Source organism: Citrus clementina, unplaced genomic scaffold (genome assembly GCF_000493195.1).
Source record: "Citrus clementina cultivar Clemenules unplaced genomic scaffold, Citrus_clementina_v1.0 scaffold_2, whole genome shotgun sequence".
Taxonomy (NCBI): domain Eukaryota; kingdom Viridiplantae; phylum Streptophyta; class Magnoliopsida; order Sapindales; family Rutaceae; genus Citrus; species Citrus x clementina.
In genome coordinates this window covers 10,234,190-10,253,273 of record NW_006262688.1, presented here as the reverse complement: position 1 = coordinate 10,253,273, position 19,084 = coordinate 10,234,190, and the positions used below count along the sequence as shown (strand labels likewise).

The following is a 19,084-nucleotide window of genomic DNA, read 5'->3' as shown; positions in this document are numbered from 1 at the left end:
CATTAATAATTTTTTAAGTTGACTCAATTTTAATTTGTACTTGATGTGTGAGTGTATTTATTATTACTGAAAGTAACTAGTAATAGAAAATTTTTTCTCACAAAGTTAGAGAAAAAAATTTCTTTTTCTTTGTTTTATATATTGTGACTTCTTTATTCTTTTGTGGAAAAATAAGTTTTTATCTACTTTTTTGGTGGAAACCCTAAGCTTCTTATTTTATCTCCTTTTTAATCCTATTAAATAAAAAATATTTGACTTAAATTAAAAGATAGATAAGTCACTATTTATCTCTCTTCGTCTTTTAATTCTATTAAATAAAAAATATTTGATTTAAATTAAAAGATAAGATAAAACCAAAAGTTGGTGCATCGCTTGCCCTTGTTATAGGGGCTTATCTTGTAAAATGACACAAGACTGCATATTAAATAGAGTCTCCTATATATATTTGAACTTTTAACCAAAATATCTAGTTATCTTGTTTATCAATCAAGTAGTGATGCAATCAATTAAGTGAGCTAACCTGAGATCATTTGGATACATACAATAATAGCTACAATAATTAAGTTTGTAATTAAATTATCCTGATTATTTAATTTGAAATCTAATCCCCTAAAAGATTGAAATTTTACTCCATAATTATATGCTATCCAGGATGAGAATATTAATTCATATCACATTGATTTCCTTATAGAATAATCTTTTATATCACATCGTTAGTTAATTGACATTTCAACTGTCCAATCAATTTAATTACATCTTTTTCCTTGATACTTATTAGTTTTTTCTATCGATCATTTTTCAACATATCGATTATGTTGATTGAAAAGAGATTTCTATGATAAAGTACCAAAAACCCGTCAAACGATGTTTTGTGTATATTCTATATTGTTAATCTATAAGTTTTACTGCTTATAATTACTCTCAACGAAATACTAAGTAATCTTGACTAAAGATATATGTCGCGTCCATTGATAATTTAAATGGAATAACAATCATGATCATAAAATTATAATTAACTCAATATTGAAATTGCAATAAAATAATTGCCTATGACATTTAACAAGTTTGCCAGTCATTTCAAGGTTAATTAAATATTATATATGATTCAATTAAATATAGTCAAACTAAATCAGTAAAATATAATTAAGATAAATCATTCAATGAATTTACTATAATCTATACATAAATAGAGCAATCAACTCTATTTATCAACTACAAACTCAATTTATGTAATTATAAGATAATTTATATTTATATCGTTTGTGAATCTATATAATGATCACATAAATACATGGTTAAATAGATTTTATTCAAAATATTTATACAATTAAAATATTTAGAAAAATATTGTACATATTTTATTAATAAAAATATATATTTATAAATAAATCAATATATTTTAAACACCTCGTAATTCCCACATTAACTTCTAATTACAGTGCCCATGAAGTTTTAACTAGGAAGATTTTCTTATCCAATATCCATATCTTTTCGAGTTTTTAAGCATTAAATGGCTGCCACATGCGCACGCCAATTGCATGTGCTTCTTTTTATCCAACAAAACCAAACTACTGATCAAAATCCTTTCACAGATCACAAAGTTTCCGAAATGGAAATAACTCGCCAGTCATTTTTTTCTCAAACCAAGCTTCTAAGCTGCTCAACTACTTCATTATCACCACTACCACCACCACCATCCATCTTTCGTTCTAAAGCTTCGCTTCTTGTTTCTTCTAATTCAATCCCATTCCATTCCTCTAGGACCCTTCATACGCAGTTACAAGGCCTTAGAATTAAAGCAAAGAAACATAGAAATCTTGGAGCCATTCGTGCTTCTGAAGCTGACAGCAGCACCACCACCACCACCACTTCAACTGATGTTGCAGCAGTAAGATGGCTTCTTCAACCTGTTGGTAATATATATATATCCCATTGATCAGCTTGAAATTTTGTTTGTACAGCCTTTTTTTTGGTTCCTTTTTTAGTTATTAGCTCTTGCATGCAATTAAGAAACAAAAATGTCAGCGGGGCAATGTGTGAACTTAGGGTTCAGCGTTGTCATTTTCATTGATACAAAGAATTAACTGTTATAATTAATGTTGTTGTGTTGTTATGATCAATCTAAAGCATGCCATTTCTTAAGGAATTAATAACAGACCATTTTCATTCGTATCATCATCAAATCCTAGGTGATGGAGACACAAGTCATCTTGGTTTTAAAGTTCCAATGCCAGATGCATTTGAAATTGCTTCTGTAAGTAATTTTTGCCTGCTTATATGTATCCCATGGTAATAAATAATCAATTGCGTTGTCTAATTTTCATCACCAAGTTAATCAATTGGAACTGTTTGTTTGAACATTATCTAGACTGAGGTGACAGTTGGCCGTCTTCCTGAGAGAGCAGACATGGTGATTCCAGTCGCAACAGGTACTTGACAATGTCTTTTGTATGCTGACTTGAACCTATGAGCATGAGCCACATGTTCCAGGATAGTGCAATAGTTGGGTTAAATGCTGATTTAATATATTTGCAATTATAATTATGTTTGATATATATCACCTTATTAATGAATTTTGTACAAAACCATATCTTCCCAAATTCACAGTATCTGGTCTACATGCCCGCATTCAGAAGAAAGGCGACAGTCTGTTGGTTACCGATTTGGACAGTACAAATGGTACATTTATTGATGAAAAGCGGCTAAGATCTGGAGTTGTTGCTGTTGCATCCCCTGGGAGTCGTATTACATTTGGTAATATTTCTTGGATTTAATTTGAACACATTTAATTTTTTTTTCAAATTGTTGTTTTTCTTGCACGGATGGATTATTATTCACTTCATGTTGCTGCATTCTTGAATCGCAATTTTGAACCTAAAAGCTCATTGCAGTCCGTTACTGTAGGAGACGTATTACAAGTCCTTTTAATTACCTTTGACATTCTTTGTTAAGTGTTTTTTTAAATAAAAAGCTTTCAATGTAGTAATTTTATCCTCTAGCTATGGTGGTAGCTGAAAGCTGTTGGACATTAGTGCTCGTAATCTAGACCTTGCAATTAAAAGTAAATAATCATGTGATAGATTGTGTTTTCGTGTTTTGAGCTCTTAAGGGCTGTGAGCCTAACATCATCTTTCTGACTTTCCTGGAGAAACTTTTAGCACAGATACTAATGTCAGTTGCAGCATGCAAAGAATTTGATATTTCAAAATGATAAACGAGCGATGAATTTCATTAAAGAGTAGATGATTGAATTCACAGATTTTGGCAGGAAATTTTCCTAAATGATTAATGAAAAGTTCACTAATATCACATCATTTATAAGCTCCTAGCTTCTTCCGTATCATAGATTTTGTCCATTTCCTTTCTTGTAATCAGAAAAAGCCCAGATCTCTAACTGCTTATGTACCATTTTAAACAATTACAGCTATGTCATGGTTTTCATGATAATTTCTCTTTAACTTGTAGTTTTAGGCAGAATTGAAGTACCTTAGCAGGCAAGGATAGAGCTTTTGAATAAATTTACTTGTTGAGCTAAATTAGGAAGGTAAATTCAGTAGTTATCCTAAAGTTAAGTGGTTTCTCTTATGTTTAGAGGATTGACGATAATGAGTCAGTAACTGAAAGTAGTTCATACCAAACTAAATTTCACGATAGTTTAATGTTAGAGGGAACAAGGCAATGCAAATGGATGCTTGGTCTTCAGGAAAAGGAATGCAGTAAACTCCTTAGATTAAGGAGTTTGAAAAATGAATGCAATCAGGATACGAACTCGCTGTGAATAGCTATACATAGAAGTAGGATCTTGTCCAATCTATATCAAACGGTAAACTCTTGGCTTTAATTTTCCTTCACAGTTTGCATTATACTTGAACTGTTTTCTTTGTTTTACTTGCTTTCTTCTGTTCAGTTATGAATGGGTATAGTATTTTTGTATTAATTTCTCTTGCATCAATAGCATCATTACTGATGCCATGTCAGGTTTTGGTAAAAATTCTCTTTTGATCTGGGATATGATGAATTAATGATTGTAGATTTATAGTGATTAATAGATTTATCCGTGTTTTTGGACTACTAGATCTTGCTCCAACCCATAAACCGCAGCAAGTTATAGCAATGATTCTGACTTACGATTATTTTTCATATAATTGATTTGAAAGATGGAATTTATTCAGATCTTAACCATCACTCTTCTTGTTTTGAGCATTTGATTGTCATACTTCATGGTATTAGTCATTAGTCAGCCTTTAAAGTAACAATATTGCTAGGCAATCTAATCAATTCTAGTACTATTCCATTAGCAGCATTGAATTGTCAAACACTGAATATCTTTTAAGTTTCAAATTGGAACCCCTTTACTCTCACCTCTAAACCTTATCACACTTAGCAGTTAAGCGTATGTTAACGAACATGAGTTCAGATGCCATGAAAGAATCAATATAATAATTGTGTGTGAATATTAGTTAATTTCTTTCAATTCTATGATTTTCCTTACAAGTTGTTCAATAGATTGACCTATATATGAGCTTCTAAAGTTCCGAAATTAATGGTTAATTGGGTTCTCTGTTTCTCCAGGGGATACCCATCTGGCTATGTTCTGTGTCTCGAAGATTGACACTGTTGAAGCTCCGAGCAAAACAGAAGAATCTGAAGAAAAGGGTGACAGTCCTCCTTTGAGTTCTGAAAAGAGTTAAAATTCCAATCCTGGAATTATTTTATTATAAAATGATAATTTTGGTATTTGCCGAGTATGTTTCTAATTATGTCGGTCAACGAAATAAAATGTATTTTGGATCCAAGAATTTTTGTTTTTCTTCAATGAAAAATTTGTCATCTCATTTGCATAACAAATACTTATAGTGTAACAAGAATCTTTTAAGAGTAATGATACAGCCACAAACTCTTGTACAAATTTATTTTGTACAAATTGATGTGGCATGATAAGATTGGTTGAATTAAATATCACTTGGCCTACATGATTTATTTTTATTAATTTATATTTTCATTCAACCAATGAATTAATGCCACGTCAGTTTGTACAAAATAAATTTGTACAAGAATTTGTGGCTGTATCATTACCCATCTTTTAATATGAATTGTACATATTGAAAATCTATATATGAAGTTCACGATCTTAACGATAACAAATTCAAGTAACAACGACTTCTGATGCAAAATCTAGTAGTACCGTTGATTTCGGTCTAACATATATAAACGAATATAAATTGGTCTAAAATTTGAATAAATTAGCCTAAAATTTGAATAGATTTAAAATATCAAGTGCTCTAGTTGTTAAATTTATTTCTCTAATAGAAATTTTTAAGTGTGAACATCCTCATTTTTTTTATATGTTCACTCTATCAAGTCATATGTTTTAATAAGATTAGTGCTTAATTTAGTATAAACTCATATAGTTTAATAGTATGTCTGCACTAATTTTATTAAATTACATGACTTAATAATGTGTCTCAAGAAAGAAAAAAAAATGAGAGCATCACATGAGAGAAGGACTTTATATATATATATATGTATGTATGTATGTATGTATGTATGTATGTATGCGTCTTTATATATATATATTAATAAAATTTAATTATTTTTGCCATAATAGGTTGGATCGATTATTGATATTTATAATTATAAATTTATTAGAACCTCTTACATTCGTTAGGTAATAAAATTATCTAATCTTTATGTTTGAAATAGGCATAATAAACTTTTAAATATTTAGAAAAAAATCAACTTCAACAATATATGCAAGAGGAGAGGACTCAAAACTTTTACACAGATAGGTGAATAAGATTATAACTCTCAACTATTTAATTTTTCCCTTTTCCTAATAATTAATTTATTATTAAGTTATTAATTTAATGTCTTATTATTACTATTATTTGGAACAGTGAGCATTTTAAATTTTAATTACCACCATTTTACAAATTAAAAACAAAAATTATAATCTCCTACGACAAAGACCAGTTGTAATCACCCTGATACTGAAAGTAGAGAGTTTTGACTTTTGACCGGAAGGGAGGGAAAAAGGGAAAGTTGGTTGGAAAGAGCAAAGCAAGCCCTGAATTTAGTAATTAATAGGGTCTGAGAAAGAGAAACTCCGATTCCGTTACAAGAGGTTGGTGGTGGCAATCGTAAATTTGGAGAAATGAGAGATCCAAAACGGACATTTCACAGTCTCACGGAGTGGAGATGATGAGGCTGATCATTGCCGTTGCTCTTGTTGCCATTGGAGCTCGCACCGCTTACTATTTCTATGTCACCAAGAAACCCAAAGGGTAAGTTTTCAATTTCAAAATCTTATTTAATTATTTATTTTATACACTAATTAATTTGTGTTTCTTTTTCTTGGATGATTTAATGATAATGCGTGAATGCATTCATATTCAGTACTTTATTTGCTGTAAACAGTGACGCGTGTGCCTTTTCATTAACATGTGTGGTGCCAGTCAAGCATTTCGAAATATTCCTTAAATTGACCTAAATTAACAATCTTTTGCCATATTTTTATTTTAGGCTATCCGTTTAATTGCTTTTTTGGTCTTTGCTGTTGTGAGTCATTCTACTAATAGGGAGGCAGGGATACTGAATCCACTTAGATTTGTTGCCTAAATCATTTTAAATGTACACTTGCTCGTAAGTGGATGCAATACTCTTTATGATTTGAATCTTTTAGAATTGAAAAATCATGAGAAATATGTATGCCTTGACAGGCTACTTGGACCCTGAAAAGTGTAACGAATTCAAAATCATTAATCGAAGTTCGCATTTGCTCTCCCTACTCCAACTTCAGTCTTGGGCCTTCCAATTGGACAACATACTAGTTGCAGGTTTGTCTCTCATGATTGGTTTTATTTAATACTTATTCAGTTCTTGTTTATCTTTGGTAATAATTATTTAGTTCTTGTCTATCCTGGTAATGATGTTCATTACATAAATTTTCTCAAACAGAGGAAGAGGTGATCTTGGTGAAGAGGTTATCAAACCACATACTCCGGCAACTTTGGATTCAGATATTGGATATTTTGAACTTGTTATAAAGGTGGTTTATGCATTCTGGAGTTCATTGTCCATTCTTCCAAGAAATAATTTATTGTCTTTTGATTTTTATGCCGATACAATGATTTTGGCTTTTCTTTCTAATAGATGTATCTGCAAGGAAGAATGTCCCACCACTTCCATGAGTTGCAGGAAGGTGATTACTTGCCCATGAAGGGACCGGACCCCAGGTCAAAATAATGTCTAATTTGAGTTGCATTACTTTTACAGTTTTGTTTTGGGGCTACTCTCTTGAAAATGCATTAGCCCAATCCCTTGACAGTAGGAGATTTGATTCTTTGCTTCTAAAAGTTATTTACTTTAATGTGAAACACAGTAGATTCTTCATTGATGAAACCTAGACATCATAATCTTGTCCTAGATTGTTCTTGATGTCATTGAGTGATATGTATAAATTCCACTTATGATGATAACAGGGACGCTTCAAGTATCAACCTGGCCAAGTTGAAGCTTTTGGGACGCTTGCTGGAGACACTGGCATTGCTCCTATGTTCCAAGTATGTATTTTGGAAGTGGAACATCTGGATAGCTCTGCACATGGCTTTTTCATTTTTCTGTTGCTCATATTATCATTTTTTGTATTATCCTCTCTCTTTTGTTTTCTTAGGTTGCCAGAGCCATACTAGAAAATCCAAATGACAAAACCAATGTATATCTTATCTATGCCAATGTAACATTCTATGATATTCTTTTGATGGTAAACATTCCTCACTCTCTGTCTCTAATCAGCACACCTTTCTGTCTCTTTAAAGGATACAACATCAGAAGACAAGAATATTCTGCCGCATATTTCTGGCTGCTATGTTGTCTCTTTCTTTTTAGCTGGGAAAAAAAAGGTAAAAAATAAAAAAGGCTGTTAAGATTTTTTATGATAATCAATCCATTTTTTAATCACTTGAACTACCAAAAACTAAAATGTGAACTTTCATTTATATACCTGAACTTCGATTACTTTTGCCTTTTATTCATGTCCATTCCTTGTAATATTTTTTGTCTCTTGAAACAGTAGTTAATTAGAAAATGAGAACTTCAACTATTTTAACAATATTTTCATTTGTCCTTTACTTTTGTCCAATAAGCTAAACTATCAGAAGGATTTAAGGTATCGAGATTTCTGTCTTTCATGAGTTTCTAGATGAACAAATTGTCTTTCGGTTTTATTTATTTAAATTTTTAACAGCTAAGGATCCTTTTAGCTTTTTGGTACTTAAATCTGATCCTCTTGGAGATTTTTAGAACACTGAGTATATGCAAAGCCATTTTTTCTCTATGGACAAGTAAATGTATCTCAAGGATTGTGTATTGCTTAACTGGAGAACATCTTGCTAATTTTATATGATGTAACAGTTCCTGAGAATTATATTAATGATATTTGAGACATATTTGAAGATGATACAAACTTGGAATTTACAGCAATGCATGGTATGGGATTGGGAGTACTTGAGTTGATGGCATGAGTGATTTAACGTTTTTTTGAACTGTATCTTTGCAGGAAGAGCTTGATAATCTTGCCACCATTTTTTTCTGACCACTTTAGAATCTACTATGTTTGAATCAGGTACATTCATTTCATTTGCTTCTTCGCTCTCTAGTTTTATCTGTTTCTTTTGCTTTTTCCTTTCTTCTTTTAAATTGCACGAGTGAATTTTTTTTACTTAATTCAGAGCTTTTTCCTTTTAGATTTAAGGATAAGAAGCTGAATATTGTTTGAATTTATTCATTTATTTTTGGGATCTTTATATAAGTGCTTTTGCCTTCCTTGAAGTTTCTACTGATATTATGGAAATAATGTTAATTTTTTTTCCCTAAAACTGCTTTTCTGTACTGCTTATAAGAGCAGAATGAAAAACTTATTGTATGTTACAAGTATAAAGCTGTATGAGTAAAACTAACGGCTGTTAGGATACATTCTAGTGATATAGAAGAGTATCTATTCCATATAGAAGAGGTTATTTAATATTATATGATGTCTGAATGATGCATGAACAGTAAAGAAAACTAATGGGTACTTTAAAGGTTATTATATCTTTAAGGTATGCATGGGTCTATTATATCTTTAAGGTATGCTTGTAGCTGTAAAGTACTTTTGTAAGTCAGGCTTACATTGCTCCTTTGCTCTCCTGCTAGTCTTATAATATCAACTTCAGCCACCACAAGAATGGGATGGCGGTGTAGGGTTCATTTCCAAGGAAATGATTCTAACCCACTGCCCCAGCTCCAGCCTCTGACATCCAGGTAAATTTTTAATCACCAATCCCCTCAGTCCCATCACTTTCTTCACCTTCAACCTAGTTATTTGATTCTAATAACCATGAGCACCAATCTACTATCTGGTGCAGATATTACGGTGTGGACCACCACCCATGAACAAAGCTATGGCTGCCCATCTCAAGGATCTTGGATATACACGCGAAATGCAGTTCCAATTTGGAGCTTTTGATGAACTTCCTCCCATTCTCGACGTCACCTTATTTACAGCTAGCATTAGCTTGACGCACATTTTGTCCATGTAATTCGAGCTCTGAGTACGACGCTGTATCAGATTAGAGATTTAGAGGTCAACACCCTAGGTGTAGCCTTTGAGGTCCCTAATTTGTCATAGTAAGCCAATGCAGTTTCGGTAGTCTGCTGTTATACTCAACTTATTCTTGACACAGTGAAAGAGAAATGTAATGTTTAAAATGAAAAATTATTGATTCATGTCAACAATAATAAAGGTGATTATAAAATAATTCATTGCCATGCTTAGAGAATAGATCTGGGTAACCCTAATTGGTTTAAACTAAAATGAGGACACTATATACAATCGTTATGTTGCTTGTTGGAAGAACACGTCTATCCTAAATGTCAACTTGATTCTGCAACGTAAGTATCTATCTATTTCTGATTCTTTTTATGTCTTCTACGCCTCATCATCATCTTGTATTTTTTCTGCTCGGTGCTCCAATCTGCTAGTATCTTCCCACAAATTGAACAGCATCTACAGAGAGCAACAACAGTCATGTAAATTAAAAAGACTAACCTAATTTATAACTACTTAAAAATAATAATAATAATAATTACTTACATGAATCCACCACAACGGGTCACCATGCAAAGTCTAAGACAGTGACCGCACCACTTCATTCTCTTATTAAATCTTTTGCTGTGAAACTACATGTAATGAAATAATATAAATTAAATAGCTAAAAGCTATCAATTTAATCAAGAATTGCTACTAATTAAAGCACTAGACAGATATATATATATATATATATACGCATAAAAATTTTAAGAAGAGAGAAGCGAATTACCAATTTCAATTTCTTGAAAGAGAACTCCATGGAGAAGAGGAGAGAACCTTTGTTAAAGCATTATATAAACATGGTTATCGATTCGCTGTGATATGCGTCTATACATTAATATTAGATTTTCCTTTCTTGTATAGGATTAGTCTTTAAACTAATAAATCAAAAAGAAAAATTATACTAATTCCTTGGGGACGAAGCATACGCGGTTTTTTTTTTTTTTTAACATACATAGAATGGACCAAGCCAACTATTGCTGCCCCTAGGCTTCGCACCAAAATGTTTAGAAAGTTTTGAGTACTGCCTAAACATAAAGATTCTTGGATTGTTAATTAAATAGGCCCATTAAAAAAAAAATGTCCATAACTTAGAAACAAATTCTTCAATGTGATTGAATACTGATCACTTAATTATGATCAAATTATCATCATCATCAACACGTAATCTATGAAGAGCTACATTAATTTTAATAGATGAAAAATGTTTGAGAGAAATACTTCGACGAGACCAGACGTGATGAGCAAATATTTGGTGGCAGAGTTCTGCGAACAGGTGTGTCCTGTAAGAGCTTGGTAGCAGAGGAAAAGGAGCAGGAATATTCTGCTCGTCCACGAATATGCCATTAACGAGGCCGGATTTCCTGTTAGAGGCATAAGGCCATTCCTGCTAGGGGTCGAGGTGAGGAGATCTGGTCAACGGCAGTTGGCAAGACGTGCATTCCTATCCGAGAATCAAGGCACGAAGTCCATCTCCATCCACCCACAATGACGATAATGGGGCATCCACATCCGAGGGTGGGAAGAATAATGGGCGTGGACTACGGAAGACCGGGATTCAGAGGAAGCCTATAAAAAGGCAGCCAACGAAAGTAAAAGGGTTAGAATTTTTGCTATGAGAACTAAAAAAAGAGAGCTCTAAGAACTGAAACTAAGGAGAAGCCATAAGATTCGTGGCGAATATTCCCAGAACCTTCATATCTGACTTGAGCGTCGGAGGGTTTACGCCGAGAAAACAACCGGCGTACTCGGACCTGCTTTGTGTACGCAGGAACTTTTGGAGAAGAAATCTTACGAGGAGAGTCCTGGTCGTGGCAGAGTTGATCGAGCAGAATTCCTGGTCTTGAAAGAGAAGGCAACCAAAATCTCGCATCAACAAAAAAAATAAAAAATTAACCAACTCATAATCCCCCTGACAATTCTTAGCAACAGTGGTGCGACAGGCGCCCCCCAACAGTCCCCTAACAGAATTCGTGCTCTTTATCTTTAATTACGCTGGGGTTATAGCTTGTTAATAAAATTTAGCATTTTAATAATCGACCTATTTGAAAATATTGAAATAATCCTATAAATTTACGAAAGAATCGAACATGGACAAGTAGAATACACTCGACCTATTTGCAATGAGGAAATAAATTATTTTTTTAAAAAGGAAAGATTATAAAATACGGACTTATCTGCACAAAAAGCTGCCTTCTCGATGAACTGAGATTAACTGTTTAATAAGAGCAAACGAAGAAAATTCTTTATCTAAATAGTTGGAAAACAAAACAAATATGAGCCACTGCCGTAATTCTAACAAAATATCGATTGAATAAAATAAATAGTCAGTGTCAGATATGCCATCAAGGTTCTAAAAACAAAAGAGGGTTCCATTTTTTTGGCAGCAAGGGCAAGAAGAAACCAAAGGTCAAAAGAGTAGAAGAAAACCCATTTAACATAATAAAAACCACGGCCATAATTCCACAATGGGACAAAACTATAGTCTCGTTGGCTCGTTGCCTTCACCAAACAACAACAAACGCAAATGGCATAACTGGCTGAGGGTAACCACCAGTCTGTTAAATTTTCAATTACACTTGGAAACACAACATAGAGAGACTACAAAAGATGAGGAAAATCTAATCGAATCAGCACCCCCAATTCACCATCAAAAAAGACATTCAAGACTTGAAATATCGTAAGCTCATCGCCTGCGCATGCCCCTCCCACGACCACGCCCTCTGCCGCCCATGGCACTTGCGGCAGCTTCACCTTGTGCACTTTCAGACTGCATCATCAAACAACAGCAAGCCATCAGACACGCAGAACATTAACAAGGCAAAACTGTAATCGCCAGTTATTTCATATTCATATTAGCTGATTCTTCAACCAAAAGAGCTAAATAGATGCTGAATAAGCAAATTAAGCAACTGCTAATATCTAGAACAAATTGTTTCAAGCACTGAGAACACATATCACGACAATGCAATGCAATATGTTATGGTTTCAAAAAAATCTTAATTAAAACATGGTTATGGCATGGAACATCATCATGGGGACACTTATTTGGCATCCTAGTGTAGGTCCTTATTAGTTAGTCATTTTGTCACTGGTCTTGCAATTACGCAGTTGTATTCAAGTCCGATTAAGCTTTTATCGATGGTCATTGCATCTTATTTTTATGAATTGGCTTTATCTATGGCTATTGTATCTTATTTTTCTGAAACGGCTTTATCTAGGCAATTGCAAATCATTGGTTACATGACAAGTTAGAGGCTTTAATAAGGTCTTTACAAGATTTTGGACAAGGTAGATCAAAATTCCCAAGTTTTACGCCCTTAGAATCCTGGTGTTTACAAGAAAGTAGTCAAATACATATCTCTGTCTCAGTAGAATTATAGAGAGTTGATTTCGTTGGGATTTGTGTTTAGTTACAGAGTTATACTAATTTTGCTAGACTAATCTTCTTGTCTCTATTTCTTCTAATTCTATCTTCTAGTTGTGTATATTCTTCTTACAATGGTTCTGCCGTCAGAGTGCTTCATTATATCTATCGCTCATCTTGCTCTTCTCTCCCTTATTCCTGATCTCTAACAAGTCCCCATCAAACCACAATCTTGACACATAAGAATGTTTACCAAATTTGGCATGAAAAACACTTTCAACAAAAAGATCTGTTTGCAGACTACCTTAGGGTTCTTTACTGTCTCATCCACACTCAAGATAAGGCATGCTGCCTCAGTAGCAGCATTTATAGCATTGATCTGCAACATTAAGCAACACCGTAAATATCAAAACAAATATGATATTCCCTGTTATCAAGAAATTGAAGATAGACAGTTACCTTGACAACTGCTGGCTCCCAGACAAAGTTAGCAAATGAATCTGCAATTCCACCAGTGTTGATATCCACTCCATAAGGGGCACCCTCACCTGTTAAAAAGCATACACAGTTTTAAGATTTTTTCCCCTCACCACCCGGTTGATAGGACTTGGAGACTAATTGTAATTTAGATTGTCTTGTTTTTTGAAAGGTGTAATTTAAAAATTAATATTACAAAAACATGAGCAAGCTACGTACCCCAGTACCCCAAAAAAAAAATAAAAAAAAATTCCATGGAACCGTACATCGACAAAGACTTACTAAACATTTAAGAACCAGAATATATGGCCAGCAAAACAATTGGCTATCGATAACAACCGAACCAGGGAAAAGTTGGCACTGTATCCACATTTAGACACTTTCCATCGATTGGTTACACCAATTAATAAATTGATTGTCGTGACTCTAAATACAAATATAGAAAAGACTAACCAGTTGGAAGCGCATGTTTCTGTCTTAATTTATTCAGCACATCAGTAGCATCAAATCCAGCATTGTCACACAACTGGCGTGGGATAACCTGCATCATGAGGAAAAATATCTCATAAAAACTATCGATCAGATGTACTATTACTCTTTGAGAAAAGCACCAGCAAATCATCATCCCACAAAGGAGAAAAGAAAAAGATATATTCTGATATTTTTTAACTAGCATTTGCCTTAGCAGTTCCCAAGATATTGACACTTCTAATGTTATCCCATATGTAGAAGAAACTGATTTTTTTCACGTGTAACAAGAAATGATGGAGGACCTAAAGAACCTAATAGATGTTAACTTTTTTCCCTGAAACACTTAAAAAAAAAAAGAACCAGATAACAGCATCATGACAAAGATGCTTACAAACATTATTCTTCAGTTAAATCAATCAAGATTCCCAAAGAAACTAGAATTTTCTTACTCGTATTATGAACTACGAGGCCATACAGTAGGAGGTGTTAGTGCAACCCAAAGCACCAAGAACAACTTTGTTATGAGACATTAATTCTCCAAACTAAAGAGAGATAAATTATTGCATACTTAAAGACTTTTGCAAGCTCCAGCACCTCTGATGTTTCCAGTACGAGCAGTGGAGGAGTTTCTATTGATCGAAGAACGCTATTGTTTTGCTAAGTTTCTGGCTTGCAAAGATACTCAGGTACTCATGACCATTTAGACTCTAAATGTTTAAATACATAAGAAAATGAACATCAAATCCTAAGAAGAACAAAATTTATGAACTCAATTGTTAAGTTTGTTCTCTCTTTCTTTCTTCCTCCCCTTCCCCCCTTTGGCCCGGTCTGAGTCAACATTTGATTAATGTTATTAATGTTTTAGCCAAAGTTTATTCAAGACAACATTTAAGAAGTCTCATTTAAAAAAAAAAAACCACCAAAGTTTCAACCACAAAGCACTATATAGCTCCTACGGATGGCCAAGCAAACAATACAATCTACATAAAACCTGAAACGTGAAATCCATCACCACCCACCTCGAGAGCTTTTGCATAAGAGTTGATAAAAAACTGAGACTTCCCGGCTATTGCGCGGGATTCCTGCCTCAAGTATTTACTTATCTCCATCTGCAACCAAAAACAACTCCTCAAGGCCGGAATACACTAAGAAGATACACTGTACCATGATAAATCATATCTGATAAAACCCTTCATCTGATACACTGTACCATGATAAATCATATATGATAAAACCTTACATCTATAGCACCACCACCAGCAACTACAGTGGAATTCTTCGTAGCTCTTCTAACAATCATAATTGCATCATGTAAACTCCTCTCGGCTTCTTCAATGAACTATGGTGGACCAACAAAAGTCGATTGTCAACATGATTGATGATACAAATAAGTCTCACACTATTTAAAAGTTGAAGTACCTGGTCAGCTCCACCACGAAGTACTATAGTAGCTGTCCTCCCTGATGGGCATCCACTAAAGATATTAAACCTCTCATTTCCAACTTGCCTTTCCTCAAAATGTTCACAAGTACCAAGAACCTAGAGGACAAAAATGTCCAACTTTCAATTCAGAAAAAAATAATAATAATTTCGCCAAATGTATGTAAATGGATATGATAACATCACCTCATCAACAACATTGTTAACAGATGTCTGCACAGTTCCACCAGTTGCAGCAGCAACACGTAGCAGATCTTCTTCAGCCACACGACCAGCGCAGAAAATATCTCGGTCTGCAAAATACTGTGACAAACAAACCATAATATTTAGTGAAATATTTACATAAACCGTTCTACAAAGTCCATATTTACAGAAAGTAATATACATATATTAAAGATATAAAATAATGAATCTTCATAAACATGTTCAGATCATTTTCCAGCCAATTTCTTGTCAATGGAGGGGGGGCGGGGGGGGTTATTTTCCCACCAATGCCCATTTCATCTACAAGCATCATGTTGAAACAGACCAACACAGCTAATGTTATGGGACATACACCCCACCTAAGACTACAACAGTTGTCTGGCTAAAATGGGTCAAAACCCTACTAACACTTAGGAATATTTGCATATTCGTCTTCATTTGTGTGAATACAAATATCCAAATCCTTTTTCCACATTTTTTTAATTGAACATAAATAAACAAACAATTAGAGTTGCAGGTGAAGTTTGAAACTAGGAAGGAAACTCAAAAACCTGCGTGGCTAGATCACCAATAGCAAGCCGTGAAAGAACAACTTTGGCCCCACTCTGCACACATTTATCCAACTTTTCATAAATGATATTCCATTCTGCATCAACAATTGATTGATACTGTGATGGATCTGAAAGTCTGCACCAGGTTGGGATAGAAAGATATTAATGGCAAGATAATTGTCAACAGGACAAGATAATTGCTCTTCTGGAAGGTGTATGCATATAGAGCAAACAAAACAAAATTACCTTATCTCAGCATTTTCTTTCTCAGATTTCAGTTCCAACTCAATGTTCAATAAGAGTATCTTTGGGTTTAAAAACTTCTTTGGTTGCTGTTCAAAGCCTGCATACGAAAATGTCTTCTTAAAAGCAACACCATTTACTAGAAAGGAATCCCGCATGGTACCACCTGGAACCTGTAGAAACAACCAATTTCCTGTCAGACTAGATTCAAAACATTATTTCCGGCCAATAACAATCTTACAAACAAGAATATTAAAGAGAATAAGGCTATAAAAACTTAAAACAAAAGAAAAACATAATGCCTTACAACATAAGAAATGGTCAACTTTAAATCAAGTATTTGTTTCTCATCCAAAAAATTGAAAATAATGGGGCCCAAAGTGTTAACTCATTTCCTATTGAAGTTCGGGTGAAGACAAGCAAAATAATAACAGAAAAATAAAATGCAGCAAGCTTATCATAATCGGCAACATTGAAAGATATTAATGGCGAGGGGGGATAATAAGAAGAAACAATGCCATAAAGCTTATCAAGAAATTGACAATCTATATTTCTTATCCCCAACCCTCTGTGCTGCAGATATCATCATGCCAGAACATAAAACTTATATGAACTTTTAAAATAAGAAGAAACACTACAAGCAACAGTTTAGCCTGCAACTTAGAAACAGGTCTCATGTAACTGACAAAATTATCTTAATATTTACTACCTGGAAACATAATGGCCATCCATAAGGTTCCTTTAGATACAATCCGAGATGCTGTTACATTCACCCTATGTGGTTTATTTTAACATGTAGGTTTGTTTTAACATGCAGAGCACATAGGTTATTGAAGAAATACAACAAATGAGGGACATATGCAAATATAGACAAAGAAACCAAAAATCCAATACCTTCTTGATTCCAATCATATTCAACCTATCACCATCGCCAATTGCACCAACAGCATCTACAACCATTGAAGCAAAAAACTCTTTTTCACCACCAATAAGTTTAGAAGAAAGTGTAGTGGCAGCACATTTTGACAATAGTCTTTTCTTCTCTTCTAAACTTTGACCCTCTATGCTTTTAGCCAATTCCTTGATCTTCTGAATCGCCTACAACCATAAAACCAAAGTAAAAAAAAAAAAATCAATAAAATTTCAAAAAATAAAAAATAAAAATGAAACCGAAAGGAAAATGAAACAAGTTGGAACAATGGCTTATGGCATACCTTATAGCTGGCGTTGCGAAAACTCCTAATCAAATTCTGAGGGTGAACTCCATCCTCAATAAAAGGCTTGGCCTCCCTCAAGAACTCGGCCGCAAGCAGAACCACAGTGGTGGTACCGTCGCCGACTTCAGAGTCCTGAGACTTGGCGATGTCAACGAGAATCTTGGCGGCGGGATGGACGATGTCGAGAAGCTTCATGATGGTGGCGCCGTCGTTAGAGATGGTAACGGTGCCCTTGTCGTCGTGTATCAACTTGTCCATCCCTCTGGGGCCCAGCGTCGACCTCACCACATCAGCCACCGCCGTGCACGCGTTTATGTTGCTCACCAACTGAGCCTTTCCTTGCGACGTGTCGGTTCCTTCTTTCAATAAAATGATCTGCGGCTGCTGCTCGTTTCGTTTTTGTTAACACACATTTTTCGAAATAGTCAGTCACTGAAACATACACATACACCAATAATCGTAAAGAGTGAAAGCATTTTAGCGTGTGTAAATTTGTACTTACCATCATGGCTGCCATTGTTGAGATTGAAATCGAAATGAAGTTTATGAGAGAACGCTAGGGTTTGATTTTTTTTTTTTCCCCCTTACTCAAGTTCAATAACACTGACGAGATCCCAAGTGTGTACTGCGCAGTGACTAGTTGTTTCTAGTGATTGCTGTGACTTTGGGTTTAATTTATTGGAGGGATTGTCTTAGGGTTTATATACTCATGTCGTTTAAAGCCTACGAAGCATGACCGTCGCTGCACCAGCTTGATGATATCTCCAGTAATGTACTACAGGTTATTTTTGTAATTGCAACCAATTTTTACTTGCTTGCTTCTTTTTTTAATAATAAAAAAATTAAGCAAATTCCCTTAACAAATCAATTTGACTACTGTTCCTTTTAAAATTGCGGTTCAAATATCATAAATAATTTATTTTATAAATTTTGATTAAAAAATTAGTGTTTAATAAAATTTTTAAAAGATACTTATTTTATAGCTTCACTCTTTTTTAAAGATATTGTTAAAATAAGTAAAGGAGTACTTTTAATAAACAGATGATTAAATAAGTCATCAAATGTTTTTTAAATTTCTATTGTGATTTTAATATTTTAACAAAATAATAATAATTTCTTATTTTTTTCATAAATCTTAATATATAAATAAAAAATAACTTAAAATTATATTTATTTTAGTCATTATATAAACAACATTTTTATCTTAAATTTACCAAACATATATACTCTATTTTTTAAACTCCCAACAACCACAACAACATAATTTACCAAACTTCAATCTATTTTCTTTAGTTAGCAATGTATTTTTTTTTACATAATAGAAACAATTTATTTCATCAAACACCGCATTTCTGAAATGGCCTAAATGCATATTTGGTATATCCTATCTAATAGCAAAAAATGCTTATTTAAACTTATAATCTCCTTTCAAAATTTTTCTTCTTGTTTAGGCGCCATTTAATAATCATTTATTTGAAAAGTTAGC

General features: G+C 33.6%; 2 protein-coding genes and 1 pseudogene across 3 annotated transcripts; 2 read left to right on the top strand and 1 right to left on the bottom strand.

The window, feature by feature from the left end:
* Window positions 1–1,553: 1,553 nt before the first annotated feature.
* On the top strand, window positions 1,554–4,812 carry LOC18050729. The gene is made up of 5 exons (XM_006446618.2): window positions 1,554–1,913; window positions 2,190–2,254; window positions 2,369–2,429; window positions 2,608–2,754; window positions 4,573–4,812. Exons 1-5 carry the CDS (start codon window positions 1,610–1,612, stop codon window positions 4,689–4,691), a joined length of 696 nt encoding a protein of 231 aa, XP_006446681.1. The 5' UTR covers window positions 1,554–1,609; the 3' UTR covers window positions 4,692–4,812.
* Window positions 4,813–6,703: 1,891 nt separating this feature from the next.
* LOC18050728 lies at window positions 6,704–9,797 on the top strand (annotated as a pseudogene).
* Window positions 9,798–12,038: 2,241 nt separating this feature from the next.
* Window positions 12,039–18,369, bottom strand: LOC18050727 (T-complex protein 1 subunit eta). 2 transcript variants are annotated; one of them, XM_006446615.2, is made up of 13 exons: window positions 18,101–18,369; window positions 17,596–17,982; window positions 17,276–17,479; window positions 16,385–16,554; window positions 16,139–16,274; window positions 15,570–15,686; window positions 15,363–15,482; window positions 15,184–15,282; window positions 14,963–15,052; window positions 13,926–14,013; window positions 13,455–13,543; window positions 13,300–13,374; window positions 12,039–12,398 (listed from the first exon to the last, which is right to left on the bottom strand). In XM_006446615.2, exons 1-13 carry the CDS (start codon window positions 18,113–18,115, stop codon window positions 12,315–12,317), a joined length of 1,674 nt encoding a protein of 557 aa, XP_006446678.1. In that variant the 5' UTR covers window positions 18,116–18,369; the 3' UTR covers window positions 12,039–12,314. The 2 variants fall into 2 exon arrangements, with proteins under 2 accessions (XP_006446678.1, XP_006446677.1); XM_006446614.2 differs by lacking the exon at window positions 12,039–12,398 and adding an exon at window positions 12,963–13,200.
* Between the last annotated feature and the right edge of the window lie 715 nt (window positions 18,370–19,084).